The sequence below is a fragment of the Hemitrygon akajei genome, chromosome 8 (genome assembly GCF_048418815.1).
Source record: "Hemitrygon akajei chromosome 8, sHemAka1.3, whole genome shotgun sequence".
Classification (NCBI taxonomy): domain Eukaryota; kingdom Metazoa; phylum Chordata; class Chondrichthyes; order Myliobatiformes; family Dasyatidae; genus Hemitrygon; species Hemitrygon akajei.
Window position 1 is genome coordinate 154,707,755 of NC_133131.1, and position 24,634 is coordinate 154,732,388.

At 42.3% G+C, this 24,634-nt stretch overlaps 1 protein-coding gene across 2 annotated transcripts in view; it reads left to right on the top strand.

The window, feature by feature from the left end:
* ptprn2 (protein tyrosine phosphatase receptor type N2) overlaps positions 1–23,912 on the top strand; it is a 1,022,449-nt gene extending 998,537 nt beyond the window's left edge. For both annotated transcript variants that reach the window (XM_073054872.1, XM_073054874.1), the window contains 2 exons: positions 15,095–15,168; positions 20,265–23,912. In XM_073054872.1, the coding sequence (XP_072910973.1) occupies positions 15,095–15,168; positions 20,265–20,336 (146 nt within the window). In that variant the 3' untranslated portion in view covers positions 20,337–23,912. The remainder of the gene's footprint in view (positions 1–15,094; positions 15,169–20,264) is intronic.
* The last annotated feature ends 722 nt before the right edge of the window (positions 23,913–24,634 follow it).

The following is a 24,634-nucleotide window of genomic DNA, read 5'->3' on the forward strand; positions in this document are numbered from 1 at the left end:
CTGTAGTCTCCCCTGGGAAGGATATAATAATAACTGGTGCGGAAAATAGAAATGTTCCGCAGACATAATACTTGGGTGAGTTGCTATTGAGTCACATTGATGGATGGGCAGAGTGAAGTTTACACTGTAATCTGTAAGTATTGCTGGGGTTTGAGTGTCAACCTTTAACCATGCACACCTGAAGGAATCCAGGAAGAAAAGCTGTTCAATGTATTTGCGGATTAATGCCTTCTGGCTCCAACCCATGTGTTTCAATTTAAATCCATTGTGCAAGAAACACAAACAGCGGGACGGATGCAAGGGTACTCATTTGCTGCCTCAGATGGTCTCATCAGGACTTGGATTGGCATGGGTTCTCTGTCAAATAAACTTTCTGCTCATGTGTCGAGGAACTGTTGTCCTTGTAGAGGTGTATAAGTTCATGAGGATAGGTTGAGCCAGCTATGGCTTTGGAGTGACAGAGGATGAGAGGTAACTTGACAAGAGTTGTACAAGATGATAGGAGGCATAGAATGGGTGGATGACTATAGGCTTTCCCCCAAAATGCAATAGGGCATAAATACAAGAGGGCATAATTTCAACGTGTTTGAAGGAAAATAAAGGGGAGATGTCAGGGGTAGGTTGTTTTGCACAGAGAGTGGTGGGTGCGTGGAATGCACTGCCAGTGACGGTGCTAGAGGCAAATACATTAGAAACATTTAAGAAGCTCTATACTGTACTGTTCTAGGTTCTTTGAGGACATGGGCACTCTGTCTTTTCCCCTGGGCTGAGAAGTAAAAACTAGAAGGCATTAATTAGAGACAAAATTGATAAAACTAACAAATTCAGAATGGGTGCATGAAACAGCCCCAGTGCCGTCACGACTGTAGTGGAGGAAGAGTTAGGGAGTATAACAGGGGAAGCCTTTGAGCCCAGACTGTTCATACAATCAGAAGATCATAAGATACAGGAGCAGAATTAGGCCATTTGGCCCATCATGTCTATTCCACCATTTCATCATGCCTGATCCAATTTTCCTCTCAAACCCAGTCTCCTGTCTTCTCCTCATATCCCTTCATGCCCTGACCAATCAAGAATCTATCAACCTCTGCCAAGTATACATAAAGATGTGGCTTCCACAGAATCAGAATCAGGTTTATTATCACTGGCATGTGACATGAAATTTGTTAACTTAGCAGCAGCTGTTCAATGCAATACATAATCTAGCAGAGAAAAAAAAATAAAAATAATTATAATAAATAAACAAGTAAATCAATTACATATATTGAATATATTTTTAAAATGTGCAAAAACAGAAATACTGCATATTAAAAAAAAGTGAGGTAGTGGGCAAAGATTCAATGTCCATTTAGGAATCAGAAGGGTGCTGAGTAGGCTACGGTCAATTATGGATAACTCTGAACATCCTCTACATAGCACCATCCAGAGACAGAGAAGCAGTTTCAGCGACAGGTTACTATCGATGCAATGCTCCTCAGACAGGATGAAGAGGTCAATACTCCCCAATGCCATTAGGCTTTACAATTCTACCGCCAGGACTTAAGAACTTTTTAAAAGCTATTATTAATGCTTTTTGAGATAGTGATTTAGATGCATATCATATTTTTTACTGAGTTAAGTATTGTATGTAATTAGTTTTGCTACAACAAGTGTATGGGACATTGGAAAAAAGTTGAATTTCCCCATGGGGATGAATAAAGTATCTATCTATCTATCTATCTATCTATCAGATGGTGGAGGGGAAGAAGCTGTTCCTGAATCGCTGAGTGTGTGCCTTCAGGCTTCTGTATCTCCTACCTGATGGCAACAGTGAGAGAAGGGCATGCCCTGGGTGCTGGAGGCCTTTAATAATGGATGCTGCCTTTCTGAGACACCGCTCCCTGAAGATGTCCTGAGTACTTTGTAGGCTAGTGCCTAAGGTGGAGCTGATTAGATTTACAACCTGCAGCTTCTTTTGGTCCTGTGCAGTAGCCCCCCCATACCAGACAGTGATGTAGCCTGTCAGAATGCTCTCCATGGTACAACTATAGAAGTTTTTGAGTGTATTTGTTGGCATGCCAAATCTCTTCAAACTCCTAATAAAGTATAGCCGCTGTCTTGCCTTCTTTATAACTATATCAATATTTTGGGACCAGGTGAGATCCTCAGAGATCTTGACACTCAGGAACTTGAAGCTGCTCACTCTCTCCACTTCTGATCCCTCTATGAGGATTGGTATGTGTTCCTTCGTCTTACCCTTCCTGAAGTCCACAATCAGCTCTTTCATCTTACTGACATTGAGTGCCAGGTTGTTGCTGCGGCACCATTCCACTAGTTGGTATATCTCTCTCCTATACGCCCTCTCGTCACCTCCTGACATTCTACCAACAATGGTTGTATCGTCAGCAAATTTATAGATGGTATTTGAGCTATGCCTAGTCATGTGTATATAGAGACTAGAACAGTGGGCTAAGCACACACCCCTGAGGTGCACCAGTGTTGATCATCAGTGAGGAGGATATGTTATCACCAATCTGCACAGACTGTGGTCTTCCGGATAGGAAGTTGAGGATCCAATTACAGAGGGAGGTACAGAGGCCCAGGTTCTGCAACTTCTCAATCAGGATTGTGGGAATGATGGTATTAAATGCTGAGCTATAGTCGATGAACAGCATCCTGACATAGGTGTTTGTGTTGTCCAGGTGATCTGAAACCATGTGGAGAGCCACTGAGATTGCGTCTGCCATTGACCTGTTGTGGTGATAGGCAAATTGCAATGGGTCCAGGTCCTTGCTGAGGCAGGAGTTCAGTCTAGTCATGACCAACCTCTTAAAGCATTTCATTACTGTCGATGTGAGTGTTACCAGGCAATAGTCATTAAGGCAGCCCACATGATTCTTTTTAGGCACTGGTATAATTGTTGCCTTTTTGAGGCAAGTGGGAACTTCTGCCTGTAGCAGTGAGGTTGAAAATGTCCTTGAATACTCCCGCTAGTTGGTTGGCACAGGTTTTCAGAGCCTTACCAGGTACTCCGTCGGGGCCTTATGCTTTTACGAGGGTTCACTCTCTTTAAAGACAGCCTAACATCAGCCTCTGAGACAGAGATCACAGGGTCATGAGGTGCAGCAGGGAGCTTCACAGCTGAAGTTGTGTTTCCTTTCAAAGCATGCATAGAAGGCGTTGAGTTCATCTGGTAGTGAACCATTGCTTTCTAGGAAGTAATGTCTTGCAGACCCTGCCAGAGTTGCCATGCATCTGATGTCACCTCCAATCTCATTCAAAATTGTCTCTTCACCCTTGAAATAGCCCTCAAATCATACCTGATTTTCTGGTACAGACCTGGGTCGCCAGACTTGAATGCCACAGATCTAGCCTTCAGCAGACAACATACCTCCTGGTTCATCCACAGCTTTTGGTTTGGGAATGTACAGCAAGTCTTTGTGGGCACACACTCATCCACGTAGGTTTTAATTAAATCGGTAACAGCTGCAGTATACTCATCCAGGTTTGAAGATGAATCCCTGAATACAGTCCAGTCCACTGATTCAAAGCAGTCCTGTGCTTCCCTTGTCCACATCTTCTTGGTCCTCACTGCTGGTGCTGCAGTCTTCAGCCGCTGCCTGTGGCAAAGGATTCCACAGCTTCACCACTCTCTGGCTACATAAATTCCTCCTCATCTCCGTTCTAAAATGACTCCCCTTGTGTTGCCTTTATGGCAGTTATTTAGTTTATAATATTTTCGCTTAGTAATTCATTTGTTAGTATTTTTTAGTTAAAGTTAGGATTGTTTAAGTAAATTCGTTGTCTGATATATATTGCGGCATGCGATGACATCACATCCAGTTTCGCCGTGTCTTGTGGGAAAATACCGGTTTGGGAAAAATGGAAAGGTGGGGGTTCACATGTGCGAGTCCAGCGCAAGAAAAGTTGTCTTCTACGCATTAGAAATCACAGTGGAGCAACGCTGTAAGTTCATAGATAATCGATATGTTGAATTAAAATGTTAACGCTGATTCTGTTAAAAGTAACGACGGTCGATAAGGTTTATGCTTTCGTTAGTTAAAGAGTTGCGGATAGTTGTGTTGAAGTGTATTTAAAGCAGTCAATGGCGTAAGCAGATTCTGACTGTATGCTGCACTTTAATGTAACGTAGTTGTTGTAGTTTTACCTTTGCAAGTATTTACGATGTAAGTGTGATATCTAGAAGGAAACGAATATTGTACCAATCTTGTATTGTTTTATCAACAGTTTTCACCATACGTTTATGTGGAAGAGTGAACAGTAAATGGTTAATCTTACTGCGACCCTGTTTTCATTAACGACGGTTTACCTCGGTGTTTAGTTCGGGTTCTGTTACACCCGAGCGAGAACACTACACCCCTCTATTCTGAGGCTTTGACCTCTGGTCTCAGGCTCTCCCACCACAGGAAACATCCTCTCCACACCCACTCTATGGTTTCAATGAGGTCACCCCTCGTTATTTTGAATTCAAGTGAATACAGGCCCAAACCCATCAAACACTCTTCATTTGACAAGCCATTCAATCCTGGAATCATTTTCGTGAATCTTCTTTGAATCCTCTCCAGCAGTTGAAGCAGATAGAGTGATAACATTCAAAAGACAGTTGGACAGGTACATCCTTTCTAAGACAAGGGGCCCAATCCTGTTCATAATTCTCCAAGTGAGGCCGCACCAATGCTGCATAAAGTCTCAACATTACAAGCTTGCTTTTATATTCGAGTTCTCTCTTGAAATGAATGCTAACATTGTATTTGCCGTGCTCACCACAGACTCAACCTGCAGATTAAGCTTTACGGAATCCTAAACAAGGACTGCCAAGTCCCTTTGCACCTCAGTTTTTTTGTATTTTCTCTCCATTTAGAAAATAGTCAAACCGTTCATTTCTTAAGATGAGGACAAGTCTATTCTACACACCTGACGAAGAGGCAGTCATAGCTTGGACCCATGCGAGTGCCCATGGATACCCCTCGGGTTTGGAGAAAGTGGGAGGAGCCCAAGTAAAAATTGTTCAGGATGAGGACCAGTTCTGCCAGATGGAGGAGGGTGAGGTTGGTTGGTTCTTTTGTCAAGAAAGAAGCAAAGTGTTTTGAAGCCTTCCTGATGGAGGATCCATGGTGAAGTTGAGGTGGTCAGGACCAGGGAATTGAAAGTTACTGAGAAGATCGAGGGCACGAAAAGTGTTGTGGATGTAGGTGTGTAGGGTCTGAGCCAGGGGGGATTTTTACTCAAGCATTGGTGTGTATGTGGAATGAACTGCCAAAGCAAGCAGTTGAAGCAGATAGAGTGATCACAGTTGGACAGGTACATGGATAGGAAAGGTTTAAAAGCTTATGGGCCAAATACTGACAAACGCCATTCTAGTTCAAACCTTCCCGAGTAGCACTAGCAAACTTCCCATCGAGGGTGTTGGTTCCCCTCCATTGCAGGTACTAACTGTCTTCTTTGTACAGGTTCTCCCTCCCTCTCACTAGCAGCACATTCCAGACACTTCTGGATGAAAAGACAATTGCCTCATCAATCTCTTCTAAACTCTTTCCCACTCAACTTAAAACTATGCCCTCTACAATTTGAGCTCTCCACCTCAAGAAAATGACTCTGACTATCCATGCCTCATAATTTTATAAACTTCTATGTTTTCCCTCAGCCTCTGGCACCCTAGTGAAAACAATTCAAGTTTCTGCAACGTCTCCTTCTAGCTAACACACTCCAATCCAGGCAACAGCCTGATAAACCTCTTCCAAGGCCATTCAGGACATTTCAAATTTCAGAATCCAAATCAAGTTTATTATCGCTGATACACTGCTTGTCATGAAATTTGTCATTTTGTTGCAGACATCTAGTGCAAGATATGAAATATTACTGTGTGTTGCTATAAATAAATAAATATATATATATAAGCGTAATTGTGAGGCCGTAGTCTTCATGGGTTCATGGACCTTTCAAAAATCTGAAGGTGGGGGGCACGGGGTGAAGAAGCTGTTCCACAAGCATTGAGTGAGGCTCCTCTACCTCCTGCCTAAAGGTAGGAATGAGAAGAGGAAGTGTCCCAGATGATGAGGATCCTTAATGATGGATACTGCTTTCTTGAGGCACTGACACTTGAAGATGTCCCGGATGTTGGGGAGGATTGTGCCTATGATGCCGAGCCTACAACACACTGCGGCCTCTTTCGGCCCTGTGCACTGGAGCCTCCACACCAGGCAGTGATGCAACCGGTCAGAATGCTCTCCACCATACAACTCTCAAAATTTGTTGGAGCCCTTGTTGTCACACCAAATCTCCTCAGGCTTCGAATGAAGTATAGCCGCTGGCCTACCTTCTTTGTGGCTGCGTCAATATCCAGCTTCTGTCTATGAGTAACAAAAACTGATCCGCCCGTCTCCTCTCCCCAGAAGTAGCTTTGTTTTCCCAATGTCTTCTGATGAACGATGGAGATGGGGATGTGTTTATGCAGGCAAAGCCCTAGAGTTCATGCTTCCAGATCTCAACTGTACAATGTATCAGATAGGTTGCTGACTGCTCCAGCAGTGTTTTTTAAAGATATTTTTAAAATTAGCTTTATTTGTCATGTGTGCATCAAAATATACAGTTTCAAATCAAATCAGTGAGGATTTTGCTGGTAAGTGTTGTGATGCTTCCATCACTAACATACCTTGCCCAAAATTTACTAACCCTAATTTATACATCTTTGGAACGTTGGAGGAAACCAGAGCGCCCAGAGGAAACCATGCAGTCATGGGGAGAACAGACAAACTCCTTTAAAGACAGCGGCAAGAATCTTCAACCTGTCACGCTGTTAAGCGTTGCGCAAACCACTACGCTACCCTGAGCGTGACCTCCGCCATCACGAGGGAGACTCAGGAGACTGCAGAAGCTGGGATCTGAAGCATCGAGTGACCCGCTGTAGGAACTCAGCGGGTCGAGCAGCACCTGTGAAGTTGGGGGAAAGGAATTATTGACATTTTGGGTGAAATCCCAGCACGAATCCTCTTGCAAGGTTTCGACTCAAAAAATTGACAATTCCCTCCTCTTTGCCCCACCCGCAGATGTTACCCAACCCACTGAGTTCCTCCCAGCAGATTGCTTGTTGCTGCTCTGACACTAACCCCGGCTCGCTCCTGGATATAAAATCATCACTGGGGTGGGTATCTGAAGCAATCCTAGCACTGACAAACAAGGATGTAATTTGTTCAATACTCACTCGGTTGTCACTTGTACTCTTTTGTCTTTACATAATGACCCTGAAGCCACTAATGTATTTGCATCTATTCAAGTCATGTGGCTGAATCTCTTTCAGAGTGTGGCTTGGAATCTTAACACCCTCTTTACTGTCACTGTAAATTCGAGCCATTTTAAACTGAGCAGGAACAACACAAGGGCAATTAACCACACAAAACTAGGAATTTGCACATCCTGCAGAGCGCATACTGCCAGAGCAGGAAGTGTATTTTTAATGAATATTTATGAGAAATGTGGGTACTTCTATATAAAAAAATGACAGAAGAGGAGGTTGCTAGATTTATTATCAGTAATTAGGTAAATGTTCAGTGAGTTATTCCCATTCTGGCTTTCATTAATAAGTGATTTTGGCCACAATTAAAATGGAAAGGTGAGAAGGAGGCTTTCCGTATGTGATTACTGTAACACTGATAATTATTAATTGATCACTGTCAATGTAAAGGTGTTGAACTACTGATTATGTTTAAATAGATGAGTCACAGTTTACAGAGCAATGATAATGGACCATATAAGACCATTAGACATTGGAACAGAATTAGGCCATTTGGCCCATCATGCCTGCTCTGCCACTTCATCGTGGCTGATATACCTTCCCCCCATAATACTTGATGAATTACTAATCAAAAACCTATCAATCTCTCCTTTAAATGTACCCAATGACTTGGCCTCCACAGCCTTTGGTAGCAATGAATTCCACAGATTCCCCACAATTTGGCTAAAGAACTTCCTCCTCATCTCTTTTCAAAAGGGACATCCTTCCATTCCATAACCATAACCACAACCATGACATAGGAGCAAGTTAGGCCATCTGGCCCATTGAGTCTGCTCTGCCATTCGATCATAGCTGATCTTTTTTTCTTCTTCTCCTCAACCCCAGTTCCCGGCCTTCTCCCTGTAACCTTTGATGCCATGTTCAGTCAAGAGCCTATCAATCTCTGCCTTAAATACACCCAACAGCCTGGCCTCCACAGCTGCACGTGGCAACAGATTCCTCAAATTCACCACCATTTGTCTAAAGAAATTTCTCCGCATCTCTGTTTTGAAAAGGCGACCCTCTATCCTGACACTGTGCCCTCTTGTCCTAGACTCTCCCACCATGGGAAACATCCTTTCCACATCTCACACAAAATGCTGGTAGTGTTTGTGTGTTGTTGTTTGAATTTCCAGCATCTGCAGATTTCCTCGTGTTTGCTCTTTCCACATCTACTCTGTCTAGGCCTTTCAACATACAAAAGGTTTCAATGAGATCCCTTCCCCCCTCATCCTTCTAAATTCCAGCGAGTACAGACCCAGAGCCATCAAGCATTCCTCTTGTGATAACCCTGTTCTGCACAAGAACTCCCAAGTCCCTTTGCATCTCAGACTTTTGGATTTTCTCTCTGTTTAGAAAATAGTCCGCACATTTATTTCTACTACCAAAGTGCATGACCATGCATTTTCCAACATTCTATTTCATTTGCTATTTTCTTGCCCATTCTCCTAATCTGTCTAAGTGCTTCTGTATCCTACCTGTTTCCTCAACACTACCTGCCCCTCATCCAATCTTCATATCATCTGCAAATTTGGCAACAAAGCCATCTATTCCATCATCTAAATCATTTAGATACAGCATAAAAAGAAATGGTCCCAACACCGACCCCTGCAGAACACCACTAGTCACTAGCAGCCAACCATGTTAGTAACTTTCCTGTAACACCATGTGCTCTTAACTTGGTAAGCAGCCTCATGTGTGGCGCCTTGTCAAAGGCCTTCTGAAAGTCCAAATATTCAACATCCATTGCATCCCCTTTATCTATCCTACTTGTAATCTCCTCAAAGAATTCCAACAGGTTTGTCAGGCAGGGTTTTCCCTGAAGGAAACAGCGCTGACTTTGTACTATCTTGTCCTGCGTCACCAAGTACTCCATCACCTCGTCCTTAACAATTGACTCCAACATCTTCCCAACCACTGAGGTCAGGCTAATTGGTCTATAATTTCCTCCTCCTTTCTTAAAGAGTGGAGTGACATTTGCAGTTTCCAGTCCTCTGACACCATGCCAGAGTCCAATGATTTTTGAAAGATCATTTCTGATGCCACCATAATCTCTAACGCTACCTCTTTCAGAACCTTAGGGTGCAGTTCATCTGGTCCAGGTGACTTATGTACCTTTAGGTCTTTCAGCTTTTTGAGCACCTTCTCCCTTGTAACAGTAACTGCACTCACTTCTCTTCCTTCACACAGTACAACATCAGGCATACTGCTAGTGTATTCCTCAGTGAAGACTGATGCAAAATAGTCATTTAGTTCATCAGCCATCTCCTTGTCCCCCTTTTTTATTTCTCCTGCCTCTTTTTCTAGCGGTCCTATTTCCACTCTTTTAACATACTTGAAAAAACTTTTACTGTCCACTTCAATATTATGTGCTCGTCTGCTTTCATGTTTCATCTCTTCCCTTGTAATGATTTTTTTTTAGTTGCTCCCTGTAGGTTTTTAAAAACCTCCCAATCTTCTCTCTTCCCACTAATTTTTGCTTTTTTGTATGTCCTTTCTTTTGCTCTCTGAGACTGCACCCACAATGGACTCCCCATTGTAGGACACATTCTCTCTACAACCACTCTATCTAGGCCTTTCAATCTTCTACAGGTTTCAATGAGATTTACCCCTCCTCCCCCACTCTTCAGAACATTAGTGAGTACACACCTGAATCATCAAACATTCTTCATATGCTAACCTGTTCATTCCCAGGATGACTTTTGTGAACCTCCTTTGGATCCTCTCCAATACCAGCACTTCCTTTCTTAGATAAGGGACCCTGACTGTTCACAGTACTCAACGTCCTGTCCGACTTATAGAACCTCAGCCATATAACATGCCTCTGGACCTAGACTTGCTGGAATTTAGAAGATGAAGGGAGATCTCATTGAAACCTATCAAATATATGGCCTAAGTAGGATGAATGTGGACAGGTTGCATCCTATAGTAGGGGAGTCTAGGACCAGAACACAACACTTCAGAACAGAAGGATGACCCATTATAACAGAGATGTGGAGATATTCCTTTAGCCACAGAGTGATGAATTTGTGGAATTCATTGCCACAGATGGCTGTGGAGGCCAAGTCATTGGGTATACTTAAAGTGGAGGTTGATAAGTGGGAACATCAAAGGTTATGGGTAGAAGGAAGGAGAATAGGATTGAGAGGGATAATAAATCAGCCCTGATAGAACGGCAGAGCAGAATCACTGAGACAAATGGCCCAATTCTACTTCTATGTCTTACGGTCTTGTAATAAGGACTCAACACTAATGTCTGTTTGTTGTGGCTGCTATATAGTTTGGCCATTGTAAACCTTGTTTCTAGGGCTGTTCACCGAGCCTGGAGATCAGGTCGAAAACGTTTCAATCCCGGTCGAGGTGACACCATCATTGCAAACTAAGCGTTGTTTCTGCTGAGTGCTCGCGTTTGTGTTTGTGTTCTGTCGCGCTGGCCGCTAGTCTCCGCTGGCTCCTGGCCAACCAGATTGCTGAGAGATCTCCGCTGGCCGTATCCCTGGTTAGTCGATGTCAGCTTTGGTTCCTCGGGTGTCCACGGTTCACCTCTTGGGCCCTGAACCCACAGATGCATAAATTGTAAATTGTAAGCCTTCCCCTTACAAAGCACTGTTGCATAACGTGAACATACTACTTCCCCATGGTCGATAGAAGTACCCAGTAGACCTGATGCAGGCTTTCAACCTGAAGCATCCACATTTCTTTTCCCTCCACAGATGCTGCTCAATGAGGTGAGTTCCTCCATCAAATATAGAACACAGAGCAGTACAGAATAAGAACAGGCCACTTGGCCCACAAAGTTTGTGCCAACCATGCCAATCTAACTAACCTAATTCAATTGCGTAAGGTCCATATCCCTCCATTCCCTGCCTGTTCATGTGCCTGTCTAAATGCCTCTTAAATTAGCTGTGGAGGCCAAGTATATTTAAGGCAGAGGTTGATAGATTCTTTATTGGTCAGGGCATGAAGAGATATGGGGAGAAGGCAGGAGATTGAAGTTGAGAAGAAAATTGGATCAGCCATGATGAAATGGCGGAGCAGACTCGATAAGCCAAATGGCCTAATTCTGCTCCTATATCTTATGGTCTTATAGTCTACATGTTACAATCATATCTGCTTCCACCATCTCCCCTGGCAACAGGTTAAAACACCTACCATTCTCTGGGTAAACAAAAACTTACAAATCCTTTTTAATCTTTCCCCCTCTGACCTTAAAACTATGCTGTCTAGTTTTGACACATCCACTGTGGGAGAAATACTCCAGCCATCTATCCTCAACACAAGACATTCGACAGATGATGGAAATCTTGAACAGCACGCACGAAGTGCTGGAGGATCTCAGCAAATCAGGCAGCATCTATGAAGAGTCGCAGCCTGAAACATCAGCTGTTTATTCCCCTCCATAGATACTGCCCGGTTTGCTGAGTTCCTCCAACATTTTGTGTGTGTGGCTACATATTGTCCACATGTCTCATAATTTTATCCACTTCAATCAGGTCGTCCTTCAGCCTCCGACACCCCAGAGGAATCAATCCAAGTTTGTCAAACTTTGCGTTAGAGCTAACAATCTCTAATCCAGGCAATGTCCTGGTGAACTTCTACTATCTTAACAAATCTTTCACATCCTTCCTGAAAGTCAGCAACCAGAAATGCATACAATACTCTAAATGTGGCTGAATGAAAGGTTTTATAAACTGAAACATGACTTCCCTATTCTGAAAATCAGTGCCCTGACTGATGAAGAGAGATACACCATATACTTCCTTTAGCACCCTCTCTACTTGTGTAGCCACTTTCAGAGAGTTGTGGACTTACACCCTAAGATCCCCCGACACATCAATGCTCCTAAGGCTCCTGGCATTTACTGTATACTTTCCTCCTGCTTACTCAGTACTCTCAGGCTGATGGTACCAATGCATGGTAAACAGGGAAAGAAATGTACATACAATAACATTAAACTTACCACTCCAAACCATTCCCATCACCACAATAAAATCACTGTACAATTTACCACTCCAAACTATTCCCATCGCCACAATAAAATCACTGTACAATTTACCATTCCAAACCATTCCCACCACCACAATAAGATTATTGTGCAAATTTACCACTTCAAGCCATCCATACCACCATTAACAAACAGTTATTACTTCTAGTTCTGTGCGCTTCAAACTGGCATCACTATTTGATTAGAGAGAACTTTTGATCAGTTTATTCTTGAAAGCAAACTTTGCCAGTAAACTTGGCAGTTATGAATTGAATTGAATTGACTTTTTTACTTTCATCCTTCATATACATGAGGAATAAAAATCTTTATGTTACGTCTCCACTAAATGTGCAACGTGCAATTTATAGTAATTTGTAATAAGTAGTATGTACAATAATATAACAGAAATACAGTTGTGTCAGCATGAATTAATCAGTCTGATGACCTGGTGGAAGAAGCTGTCCCGGAGCCTGTAGTCCTGGCTTTTATGCTGCGGTACCACTTCCCGGATGGTAGCAGCTGGTTGGGGTGGCTCAGGTCCTCAATTATCCTTCTGGCCCTTTTTAAACACCTATCCTTGTAAATGTCCTGAATAGCGGGAAGTTCACATCTACAGATGCGCTGGGCTGTCCACACCACTCTCTGCAGAGTCCTGCGATTGAGGGAAATACATTTCCCATACCAGGCTGTGATGCAGCCAGTCAGGATGCTCTCAATTGTGCCCCTGTCGAAAGTTCTTCAGATTTGGGGGCCCATACCAAACTTCTTCAACCATCTGAAGTGAAAGAGGAGCTGTTGTGCCATTTTCACCACACAGCCAGTATGTACAGACCACATGAGATCCTTGGTGATGTTTAAGCCGAGGAACTTAAAGCTGTTCACCCTCTCAACCCCAGATCCATTGATGTCAATAGGGGCTAGCCTATCTCCATTCCTCCTGCAGTCCAAACCAGCTCCTTTGTTTTTGCGACATTGAGGGAGAGGTTGTTTTCTTGACACCACTGTGTCAGTTAGTGTCCTTTCCAGAGAGGAAATATGCATAAAGGGAGGAGAATAGTCTATGTGGTCCTTTGGGTTGGTTCTTTTGTCCCCACTTCTCCACATATCCCTTCATTCCATTAGCATTTAGAAATACACCCCTTTCTGAAGAGTATCTAATGACCAGGGCTCAACTACTCTCTGTGCTTGAGAGTTCCATGAGCTTATGAGCAGGTGAAGAAATTTCTCCTGATCTTGATGCGAAATGGCACGCCCCAAATGTATAGAAGCTGCAATCCCTGGTTCAGCCATCTGGTCTGTCTAGAACAGGGGTTCCCAACTTTTTTAAAATCATTTTTGAGCCTTACCATTAACCAAAGAGTCTGTGAGCCCCAGGTTGGGAAACACAGGGGTTCCCAACCTGGGGTCCACGGATCCCTCAGTTAATTGTAGGGGTTCGTGGCATTAAAAAGGTTGTGCACCCCTGGTCTAGAGATTATGGAGACATCAGAGTCAGAATCAGATTTAATATCACTGGCATATGTCATGAAATGTGTTGTTTTGTGACAGCAGTACACTGGATTACATTAAAAAGCTATAAATTGCAATTAGAAATGTATATACTGTACTGTGCAAAGGCCTTAGGTGCGCACACACACGCGCGCACATGCGCATGCACACACACACACACACACATGCGCACACACACACAAACACACACAAGAGGACACACAGACATACACAGACAAACGCATGCGTGCTCACACACACACACACACACTTATGCACACGCATGACCGTGCACACACATATATGTTGTTCGGTTGTTGTCATCATTTTGGGCTTAGAGTGGGTGAAGGAAATTTGGGAAATTTGTCCTTGCAAAGTTGTAATTTGTTCAGATTCCTTTTTCGTTTTGACTAGTCTTAAAACAGGTCATTCTAGCAGTAGGTCAGATTTACTGCTGGAAACTCTTCAAACTTCATTTCATATTCAAAGTATTGGTCTGCATGTCCTCATCTTATGGGTTCCTGCACGTCGAGGTGTTGAGAGGAATGAGCGCTTTGATTGTTTGGCCATAAAAGCTGTTTAAAGATATAGACCTTCTACTTAAAAAATCAGAAGCTAAGGGGTTGTTGATGCTAAGAATTAAGGGATTATGGCCAGATTTGTGAGATAATGAGCATAAGGGCGCTGTTGGATTGATGGGAGAAGGAGGGAAGGGATTATATTGACTCCACTTAGAAATGGGCATACTATGCTTAATTATTCTTTATATCTTGTTGGAAAACATCACTCTGGGGTGTGTAGGTTTTGTCATCATTATGAACTAGTTGAGCACATTCTTTTACAATGTTAAACATTTAAGGTTGAAAGAAAGCAAACGCAGGCTGCACTACTATCACTGGGGTTGACAGTTTTCATTTAAAAACTTTACTAAGTTATGGAGGAGACTTTAATTCACAATATTGTATTCCATTATTTACAATCTATAGGGCTTTGTGGGAGAATTTTCATTTGATAAAGAACTAGTAAGGGTTTTATTTCCCAACTCTCTACAACACACTCCAGTCCAGTTGGTGGTGGTAATGTACCTTCAAGTTGGACTGTCAACCGCCAGTAAAAATCAGAAGAAGAAAAAGATGAACAGTTAGAGAGTTGTCGGCATGCTATAATGGAGCCAGAGGCGTGGTGGTATCTTGTAGCTGCCCAGCACTATCCCTGCTGATGTGATTTGATGCAAATGACACATTTCACTGTATGCATTGATGTGCATGTGACAAATAAAGCTAATCTATGCATGAGCTCTATCGAAATGATGGAACACTTTGACATCGCTTCAATTTTTGACTTATTTATAGGAGCCAAGGAGATTGATATAGCTGCAACGCTGGAACACCTGAGAGACCAGAGACCAGTGATGGTTCAGACAAAGGTAGGTTAAGGTGAAATTTAGATTCTCCTCTCGTGGAAAGGAAAATAGAGGGTTACGAGGTAGTGTGGGCTTAGTACTTTTTTTAAGGAATATATGGGTCGGCACAACATCGAGGGCTGAAGGGCCTGTACTGTGCTGTAGTATTCTAGTGTCTAGAGTCTACACTGTAAACCTTTGCTGCCTTGAATTTAGAGGATGATATCACTGAACTTGTTAAGGTAGAGGATGATTAAGGAGTTTCAGACCTGCATATCCATAGTGTGGGGCCTTCCTAAATGAAAATAGGAAAACACTTCCACACACAGAGGAAGTCAGAAATTTGGAACTTTCTCCTGCAAACTGCAAATGATGATACTTACTGCCTGTTTACATCACTGGCCCTAAGGGCAGCAATGAAGGTCCTCGATCTCTGTCTGTCCTTGGCCATTTTCTCTATTGTGTACTTGTTCTTGGTTCAGGGCTTCCCCCATCATGCCAGTCGCTTCCTCTCGGTTTTCACTACTGTCTTCCGTGCACGTCCCTAGCAGAGAGGGTAGGTGAGGCCTAGTCTTTAAATACATTCAAGAAAGAGGTGGGTTTGTATTTCTTAATGCTCAGGAATACTATTGCACACAGATATAGAAGGATTCTTCATTGCTGTTTCCATAGCAATTTTTTTTCTTGACCATTCAGGATTGTCAGCCTGAATCCTCAAACTTGGTGGACTGGTGGACCACTCTTACTCTGGCCTCTACCCTCTGGCCTGTTTGGCATGGGAGACCCTACCAAAAAGCGAAGCACAAGGCTCTGACTCCAGCCAACATACCTCTTTGAGGCATGCAGGCTTCCAAAGCCTATGACAAGTTTGTGGTCCTCTTGAGAAAAATGATGAAAGGCCAGGCGTCAATTTTAAACTTGATAGTTAAAGTGGAGATTGATAAGTTCTTAACTAGCAAGGGCATCAAATAGTACATGGGAGAAGTCAGGAGAATGGGATTGAGAGGGATAATAAATCAGCCATGATGAAATGGTAGAGCAGACTCAATGGGCTGAATGGCCTAATTCTGTTCCAATGTCCTATGATCTTATATTTTATTTCGTGACTGAAGATATTAAGGGAAAGGTGCTAAGATCACAAACCAGACAATGAATGGCTCAAGATATTAAATAACCTTTGCCCCTGAATGAAGATGGAAGTCGTGCATCAAATCAAGGCATATTAGAAAGAAAACAAGATGGAGCTGGCGGACGGGGTGGGGGGGCATGGGGAGAGAGAGAGATAAAAAAATCCCAGTCTTGTATTTATTCTGAGAATGGAACCATTTGCTCGGTGCTTGCAGTGTTATCGGAGGCTGGGGGCCTTCATTTTAAGCTTACCCCAGTGCCCTCAGGTGTCCTAAAGGACCGAGTCAAGTTTCTGCTCTCCGTCATGGACCGAAGTGGAAGAATCCTGATTACCACGGAAGCTGGCTCCGACTGCTGCTAGGCAACAACATGCCTTCTCACACACTCTAATTTATTTATTCAGACGCGTGGTGAATGATAAATATCTAATTACAGGCCAGCAGGAGGTTCTCTCCAGAGAGTTCTGGGTTTGTTTTTTGATCGATTTAAACAAACCATACACTCACATCGCTGAATACAAATAAAGACTAAAAGGGCCCAGAATTCATTTAAATCTGTGGAGGGAAAGTCAGGTTTGAAATGTCAATTATATTAAGTCCTGTAGCACACTAGAAGGTGAGAGATAATACCAGTATCGTTTACTAACCATCCCACTTATTGCCGATGACTGAATTAGTTCTGCCGAAACAGATTTTGCTTAAGAAAAAGCTTCTTCACACTTAATAGTAATATGCTATTTTATAATGCTCAAGGAGCAAGTCAAATGATTAGAACATTATCTTCTTCTACGAGAAGAAATGGAAATCAGATGCACTTCAAATACCCAGTGGGTCCATGGACAGCTGAGAGGAGGGAGGGCAGGTCAATATTTCAAGGTTGGAGTCTCTGTTGGAACATGTCTCTCTGAAAACTGACTTCCTTCCAGTGTCTGAAATAAATCACACAGCCACTTGCTCCATTATTCCTGCACCAGTTCTCTAAATGAACTATCCAATTAGGACAACCCCTGCACTTTTCCCAAAGGTCTGAAATTCATTTTGCTTTTAAGGAGAAAATAATCTTCCCTTTTAAAATAATAGCTTCTGCCACCCACCAGGTGGGAGAAACAAGTAACTAATCCCCTCACGGGATTCTTTTAAATACCACGACAATCCTTTGTTGGAAGTCACATTACCTAAGCTTATATTGGCTGGGTAACTCAGAGCTTGGGAAAACTAACAGGCCTATGGTAATAAGTGAGGCATAGGAGAATGAGGGGACATGTCAAAGAGGCATACAAAATTGTGAGGGGTAGAGATAGGGTAAATGCAAGCAGGCTTTTTCTCCTGAACTTGAGTCAGGTGAGAACTAGGGGTCATAAGCTTAGGGTGAAAGGTGAAATATTTAAGGGGAACATGAGGGGGAACTTCTTCAGAGGGTGGTGAGAGTGTGGGATGAGCTGCCAGCAGAGGTGGTGGATGTGGGTTTCACTGTTAAGAGAAGTTTGGATAGGTACATGGATGATGGGCTAATGGAGAGTTGTGGTCTGGGTTCTAGTAGCAGAAAAATAAGTTGGCATGAACTAGATGGGCAGAATAGTGTGTTTCTGTGCTGTAGTCCCACATGACTGAATGACTCTATGTCTACTGTGCTGGTGAGAAGGCAAAGTAAGTGGTTTTACAGGCCAGGAAAGATAGGCCTGTTATCCAATAAACCAGAGGCACAGGAGACTGCAGGTACTGCACGGTACATGTGGGAGGAACTCAGTAGGTCAGGCAGCATCGGTGGAGGGAGATCGTAGTCATTACTTCAGATCAAGACCCTTCATCTGGACTACGCTCCGCGTTCTGTTCTGTGTTCTACTTCATCCAGTCCAGGTGAAGGGTCTTGGCCCAAAACATCAACTGCCTACTTGCCTCCATAGATGGTGCCTGACCCACTGAATTCCAACAACACTTTGTGTGTTACCAAATAAACCAGCACACCACAAGATACCCTGCTCTCAACCCACATCAGTCAACACTTGCCATCAGGGTGCCACTGCCTTCCATGAAACCTTCCCCCTCAATTTCTCAGGAGTTCCTTCCCTCTAAAATCCCTCCGACCCATGATCACCATTACACTATCCCCAGGAACCCCTCCCGCTCATGATCATGTCTCCCACTCACTCTCACCCGCCCCTGCCCACCATTTCCCTCATTCCTGCTTCCTCCCCCGCCATCGTCCTGAGAGCAGAAATCCGACAGAAAGAAAGAGACCCGTATTTAAAAACCTCATCACATTCGGAGGATTTTGAATTTCAGAACAAGTCTAGTTGGAGTCTATTACTCCAACCGGTTGGGGTGAATTTGAGTCAGGAGAACAATCACCCCTGATTCCCACAGTCTGCAGTGGCATCATTGTTGTGAGACCTGGATCATATGCAAGCATCTATCTCTGCTTAAAGTCACACTTGTGTTGCCAGGTCCAGTTATTTTCCGTTCTTTTTCTTCAGAATGAAGGCATCACTGGAAATGCCAGCATTTGATAGAGTCATTATGAAGGCATATGGTGTGTTGGCCTTCATTAGATCAAGAGTTATGAGGTAATGCATAAAGCCCTGATTAGACCACACCTGGAATATTGTTCTCAGTCCTGGTCACCTCATTATAGGAAGGATATAGAAGATGCAGAGATGGTTTACCAGGATGCTGTCTGGGACTAGAGAGCATGTCTTAGGAGGATAGGTTGAGCAAGCTGGGGCTTTCCTCTTTGGAGCAAAAGAGCATGAGAGGTGACTTGACAGAAAGGTACAAGCTGATAAGAGGAGTAGATCAAGTAGATAGCCAGAGACTTTTTCCCAAAGCATAAATGACTAATATGAGGAGCCATAATTTTAAGGTGATTGGAGGAAAGTTTAGGAAGGATGTCAGAGACAGGTTTTTTTTACACAGAGTGGTGGGTGCATGGGACAGCCTGTAGTGGTAGAGACAGATACATTAGGGGCATTTAAGAAACTCTTAGACAGGTTCAAGGATGATAGAAGATTGAAGGACTAAGTAGGAGGGAAGGGCTCGATTGATCCCAGAGTAGGCTAAAAGGTCAGCACAACATCATGGGTTCCTGTATTGTGCTTTAAAGTTCTACATTTTATATTCTATACGTTAACTTCTTTAATTGCCCTTCAGGAGGCAGAGGTGAGCTGCCAACTTCAATTGCAGCAGCCCTTCTGGCAAAGGTACTCTCCCAGGGCTGTAGGTTGAGGAGTTCCAGGATTTGGACCCAAGGGTATGGAAAGACCAGTGCAATGTTTCCCGGTCAGGACAGTATGTGACCTGGATGTGAGGCACGCTGTTGGCCATGTTCCCATACATTTGCTGCCTTTGTCCTTCTTGGTGGTAGAAATTTCAGGTCTCAGGTTCCTCCATCATCCATGTATGTGGCTGTCTCATAGTCTGAGTGGCCTGAGCAAATAACTGCTGTGCATTATAGAGCTGATGCAGATTTCAGCCACAGCAGTGATAGCTTTCCTCCAACAAGATGGGGAAGAGGAGGTACAAAAATTGGAAGGATAGCAAATATCAACAGCTTCAGTCTCTATGGAACTTTAATAAGGTTTTAGTAGAAAAACAGACAGGTGTCAAAATGTTTAGAATGCAGCATTGGACTAGTAATGCCGAAACATGAGTTGGAATCCCACCATGGCACTTGGGGGATTTAAATTCAATCTACAGAAATAAAATTTGGAATTGTAAAGACTCTGAAACTATTTGATTATGATAAAAATACATCTGAGTTGCTCATTTCCTTTAAAGAATTCTGTTGTATCATAACCGGCCTGGCCTATATAGGAAAGTAATTGTATTTGGCTCTTGTGCCCCTGAAATGGCCTAGCAAGCTGTTGAGAGATGGGTAATGAATGCTGTATGTCTAACATGGAATGAATAAGGGAAATGGTTTCCCAAAGGTTAACTCTTATTGCGCATAAATAAGATAGCAATCTATTCTAACCATGTTGGGTTATTTTTCTGCAGGAGCAGTTTGAGTTTGCATTGACAGCTGTGGCTGAGGAGGTGAATGCAATCTTGAAGGCACTTCCACAGTGAGAGACCACCAGAGATTCCACCTAGTTCCAACACCTTAATCTTGCCGGTCTACATGAATGTTGTAGAAACGTGCTCTGATCTTAGCTGTGTAACTTTTACTTTAACAGCTTTAGAAAGTGTGTCCCTTCAACATCTGTATTTGATGCAATTCTTAGCTCAAAACATAAACTCTGAATGGTTTCAAAGTAGAAAGAATTAAAGGTTAGATTATAAGTCTTTGTATATATGCTTTTTTGGGACTGGACAGAACTGGATACAAAATCCTCAAAAAGATCGAGGACCACACAGATTTTAATCAGTTACAATTGCAAAGTCTAAGTATTTTCCAAAATAAATTTTTTAACTTTTATTAATTTCAGTATTAGACAAAAGTATGGCAAGGCTTTTCAGTATTAATTCCACGGTATTTGAATGCAGTTGATGAACCCTTTTGGTATTTCATAATTATCATGTGATTCTACCTGTAGGCAATCTCACCACTTGTGCCATAATGCGCAGCCCTACAGAGTAGGAATGCAGCTGTGTACCTGTCCAGTAAGGTGCACTGCTAGGTACCTATTTATGGCTATCTATCATGGGGTTTGATATTACTTCAAGGCAGCTCCAGTACGGAGTGGAAGATCTACTGAATATGTTTTGAAAGGATACCACTTAGCAGAAGGTTGCCCGTGCAGTTGGATAATTTAAGGAGATCCCTGCAATTAGTTACAGTTAGATTTTCCCTTTTCCTTAGAAGTGTACCTTGACAAACGGCCACTGAATCGGACCACTGAATCACCTCCTGGCTTCAGTCCTGTCACCTTTTAAGATACTCCATACCTGGGATTACTGATGAACTCTGCAGTGGTTTCATTACCACCTTTCAATTTGTGTCCATTACGTCAGAACATTTCTGTTCCTCTCTAACTTTTCTGTGTCTGATTTCTTCAGGCAGACCACCGTTACTTAAGCAAATAATAATTCAGATACGATTTTGTATCTCTAATTAGTTAAAGACAAGCAGTTAAAGGTGCCATGGTTTTGAGTGTTCGATTCCTCTGTTGTCAGAAGAATCATGTTCAAAACCCTGCCTGGAAGTTAATTGGGAGAATGTAATTGCCGATTTCAGCTTAGGATGATAAATAAGGTTAGGATATGTGCACTGCGTGAGCCTGGTGAATCATCCTCTTATCCAGCCCCAAACTGAGCTTCAGCAGTTTATCTTCTTTGCTTCTCAGTTAACTGCGGAGTGGAGAGGACAACATAATAATGGTACTTTTGGAACCTAGAATAAATCCCTGACATTTCACAAACAAATGAACACAGTCAGAGAAGTGAGAACAGCGATTAAGTCTGTGGGAGAACTTCGGTTTCTTTCAGTCTGGCCTTGGTAGACACAGAGAAGAAGTGAGTGTGCTTGTCTCAGCTTAATGTCACAGGAACCCCCGGGATCCTTCTAGTCATTGCTCAATTAATAGTCTTCAGTGGTTACAATAAGTAAGGTAAATCTCTTTTATGAGGATCTCATCTTTATTAGTAAATACATTAGTTACAATGTTCCTGATACAGGTTGTGAATTTGAATCTATGATGGGGTATAAGTTCTTTGCTTCTCATGAACGTAAGCATCTTAAAGTCAATGTCCACCTAATCCTGATGGTCAGTAGCCTAATCCTGATTGCAAAGGCACGTTGTTAGTACAAATACTTGGAACAACTAAGATCCAGTGTATTGAGGTGCAGTGTATGGAATCTGCAGAGATTTGAAAAGTTTCCCTGCATTTTAGTGTTGAAGAGTAAATATTCACGTACGCATAATGCATAAAGAGAGTCTGGGGCTTATGCTTGTCCTCCCTTTGCCACTCCCCGGCCTTCATTCACACACGTTGAATATCTCACTGGTAAGATACTGGAAGTGCAGTTCTGAGGTTGGAGTCTAGGCGCTCTAGTTGAGATTAAGCAGAGTGAGCGGTCTCCTTGCATCTGATTGATATCAGTCCCGCGGTGGGAACACCTGATTACCAGCTGCTGTTGGACCCTTGTATAAGTCTGTTTATTGTTGACGCACCATGACGGGCCTTTATTTTTCTGCGGTGTACAGGGACAGCTGGCGCTCAGTGCCTGAGCAAACAAAAGTAAAGTGCATTCAGCCCAAATACATACACGCTTAAGTCCCAGGTTCTGTCCTGTCCCATTCAAGATGGCACAGCCTCATCCCATTGATCTGAGGGGTTTTCCACTTCAGATTGAGTTTCAATGTGGGCATATGGTTAGAAATCCTTAAGTGTTTGATTTTATTCAATTCTGACAACTACTACAGTCTGTTGCAAATTTGATGTTGACACAGAATATATAGTCTTTGTCTGTAAATAGTCCTACTTATAGAAGACTGATTGCATATACTTACAAATCTATTTTATTTGTTTTAGCCTATGAAAACAGCATTCCTCTCAGACTTGCTTGTGGGGTTTTTTGTGTTAAATAGTCTAATGTTCACTTCTTATTGATTGTTCCTTTTATCTAATAAATGATCTGCTTTATTTCATAAATTACAACTAATTTAATTTGTTTGGTAGTGATAGACTTCGTGATGACAATTATTTATTGATAATTAGCCACTGATGTAGCTGGGTTACTGTCAGTACCCATCAGTTTTCTCATGCTTTTGTTGACCAAGTTTTTAAAAAATCGACTTCATATTTTGCCAAAAACTAGTAATGTATCATGACCAGACCTTGCTGAAAATGTTAAATGTGGTTATGATTTGGAATGGAAGAATTTGATACATACACGGAAACAGCCCCTTTGGGCCAGCTGGACCATGCCGGCAAAGATCCCACCCAGGCCAGTCACATTGGGAAGGAAAATCAGCAGTAATTCTTTTTTTCCTGATCACCTTGGATATTTTTATCAGCTTGTTCACCCATGATGCATATTGCCAAACTCAGTTCCAATGGGACCAACTATTATAGTGGGGTAACTGTTCTGACACTACCTGTTTCATGTAATCATCCAAAAATAATTTTGAACCCAAAACATTTTAACACTAATGCCTAACTGAACCAAACAATGGTGCAAAATCTTTGAGCAGCGTGCACAAAGTGTCGGAGGAACTTAGCGTTTTCGGTTTGCTGAATTCCTCCAGCAATTTTTGTGGGTTGCTCGAGATTTCCAGCATCAACAGAATCTCTTGTGTTTTGTTAAATCTTTGATATGATTTTCTTGTTACAACTAATTCAATTACTTCTTTTAACATGAAATCTGTAAAAGCTTTAGCAGTAAGCTCATATATATGTCCTCGAGTTTGCACAATTTAGAACATGAGATTGGATTTTCATTACTTTTTAGCATCCTGAAGGGACAGTTTGAGAGTTTGCAGTATTTCAACACTATAACCTACTGGCCAGTTCAGGGAAACCACTAACTCCCTGGAACAACCGTGTGATATCTGAATCTACCTTTTAACACAGGGTCATTCTGAAACTGTCTCTTCGCTTACTCCCTGTTAATTTATAGTTATTTTTCTGTACAGATAACAATAAAGTATACAAAATATTTTGTTCTCTTTAAAAATATGTGAATAAAGTATTGTTTGTGGAGTGGTGTAAACTGTAACAGAGACTTGAACGCCTTCAACTTCTATTGCAGGGAAAGATTCTTATTTAAGCCGTCGGTGGCCATATTGACATCACTGATGGGAAAATTATCAGTATATCAAAGAATGCTGTTGATAAACACATAGAAAAACACAGTTGATAATAGGCAAGGATTAAAAAGGTGGGCAATGCTTAAGTAATCTGCTGGCGGTTTTCTTAATATATAATAATCCCATTGAGGGTGTTATGGATTTGTGTTGTCGAGAGGCATTTTATACAATTCCAAATAGAACTACTGCCCACAACAGCATCTTACATTTAATAGATTGCCTTAATATCCTGTAACATTAAATAAAGTATAATCAAATGAAATTTGGCACTAGGTTGAATAACAGGTGACTAAATCTTTGGTAACATTTAAAAGATTTCATGAAGGATTAAGCAGTTTGTAAGGGGAGAAAACTGGACCAAGGACAGTTGAGAGTATTCTGGTGCTTGTTGCAAAGCCATAAGCTGGTTGGTAAGGATAGTATTGGTTCCAAGAGGATTCAACCTCTCAGAAGATTATAGCAGGGTTCAGAAAGCCACAGTTATAGATGGAAGTTTATTCTCACTGGAAAAAAACTTAGTAGTAATCTAACAGAGGTTGTCCGAACTTTGAAGGGAATTAATTAGCTGAACCCAAGCAATGACTAGAAAAGCTTTGAAAATTAGCAGTAAACAAA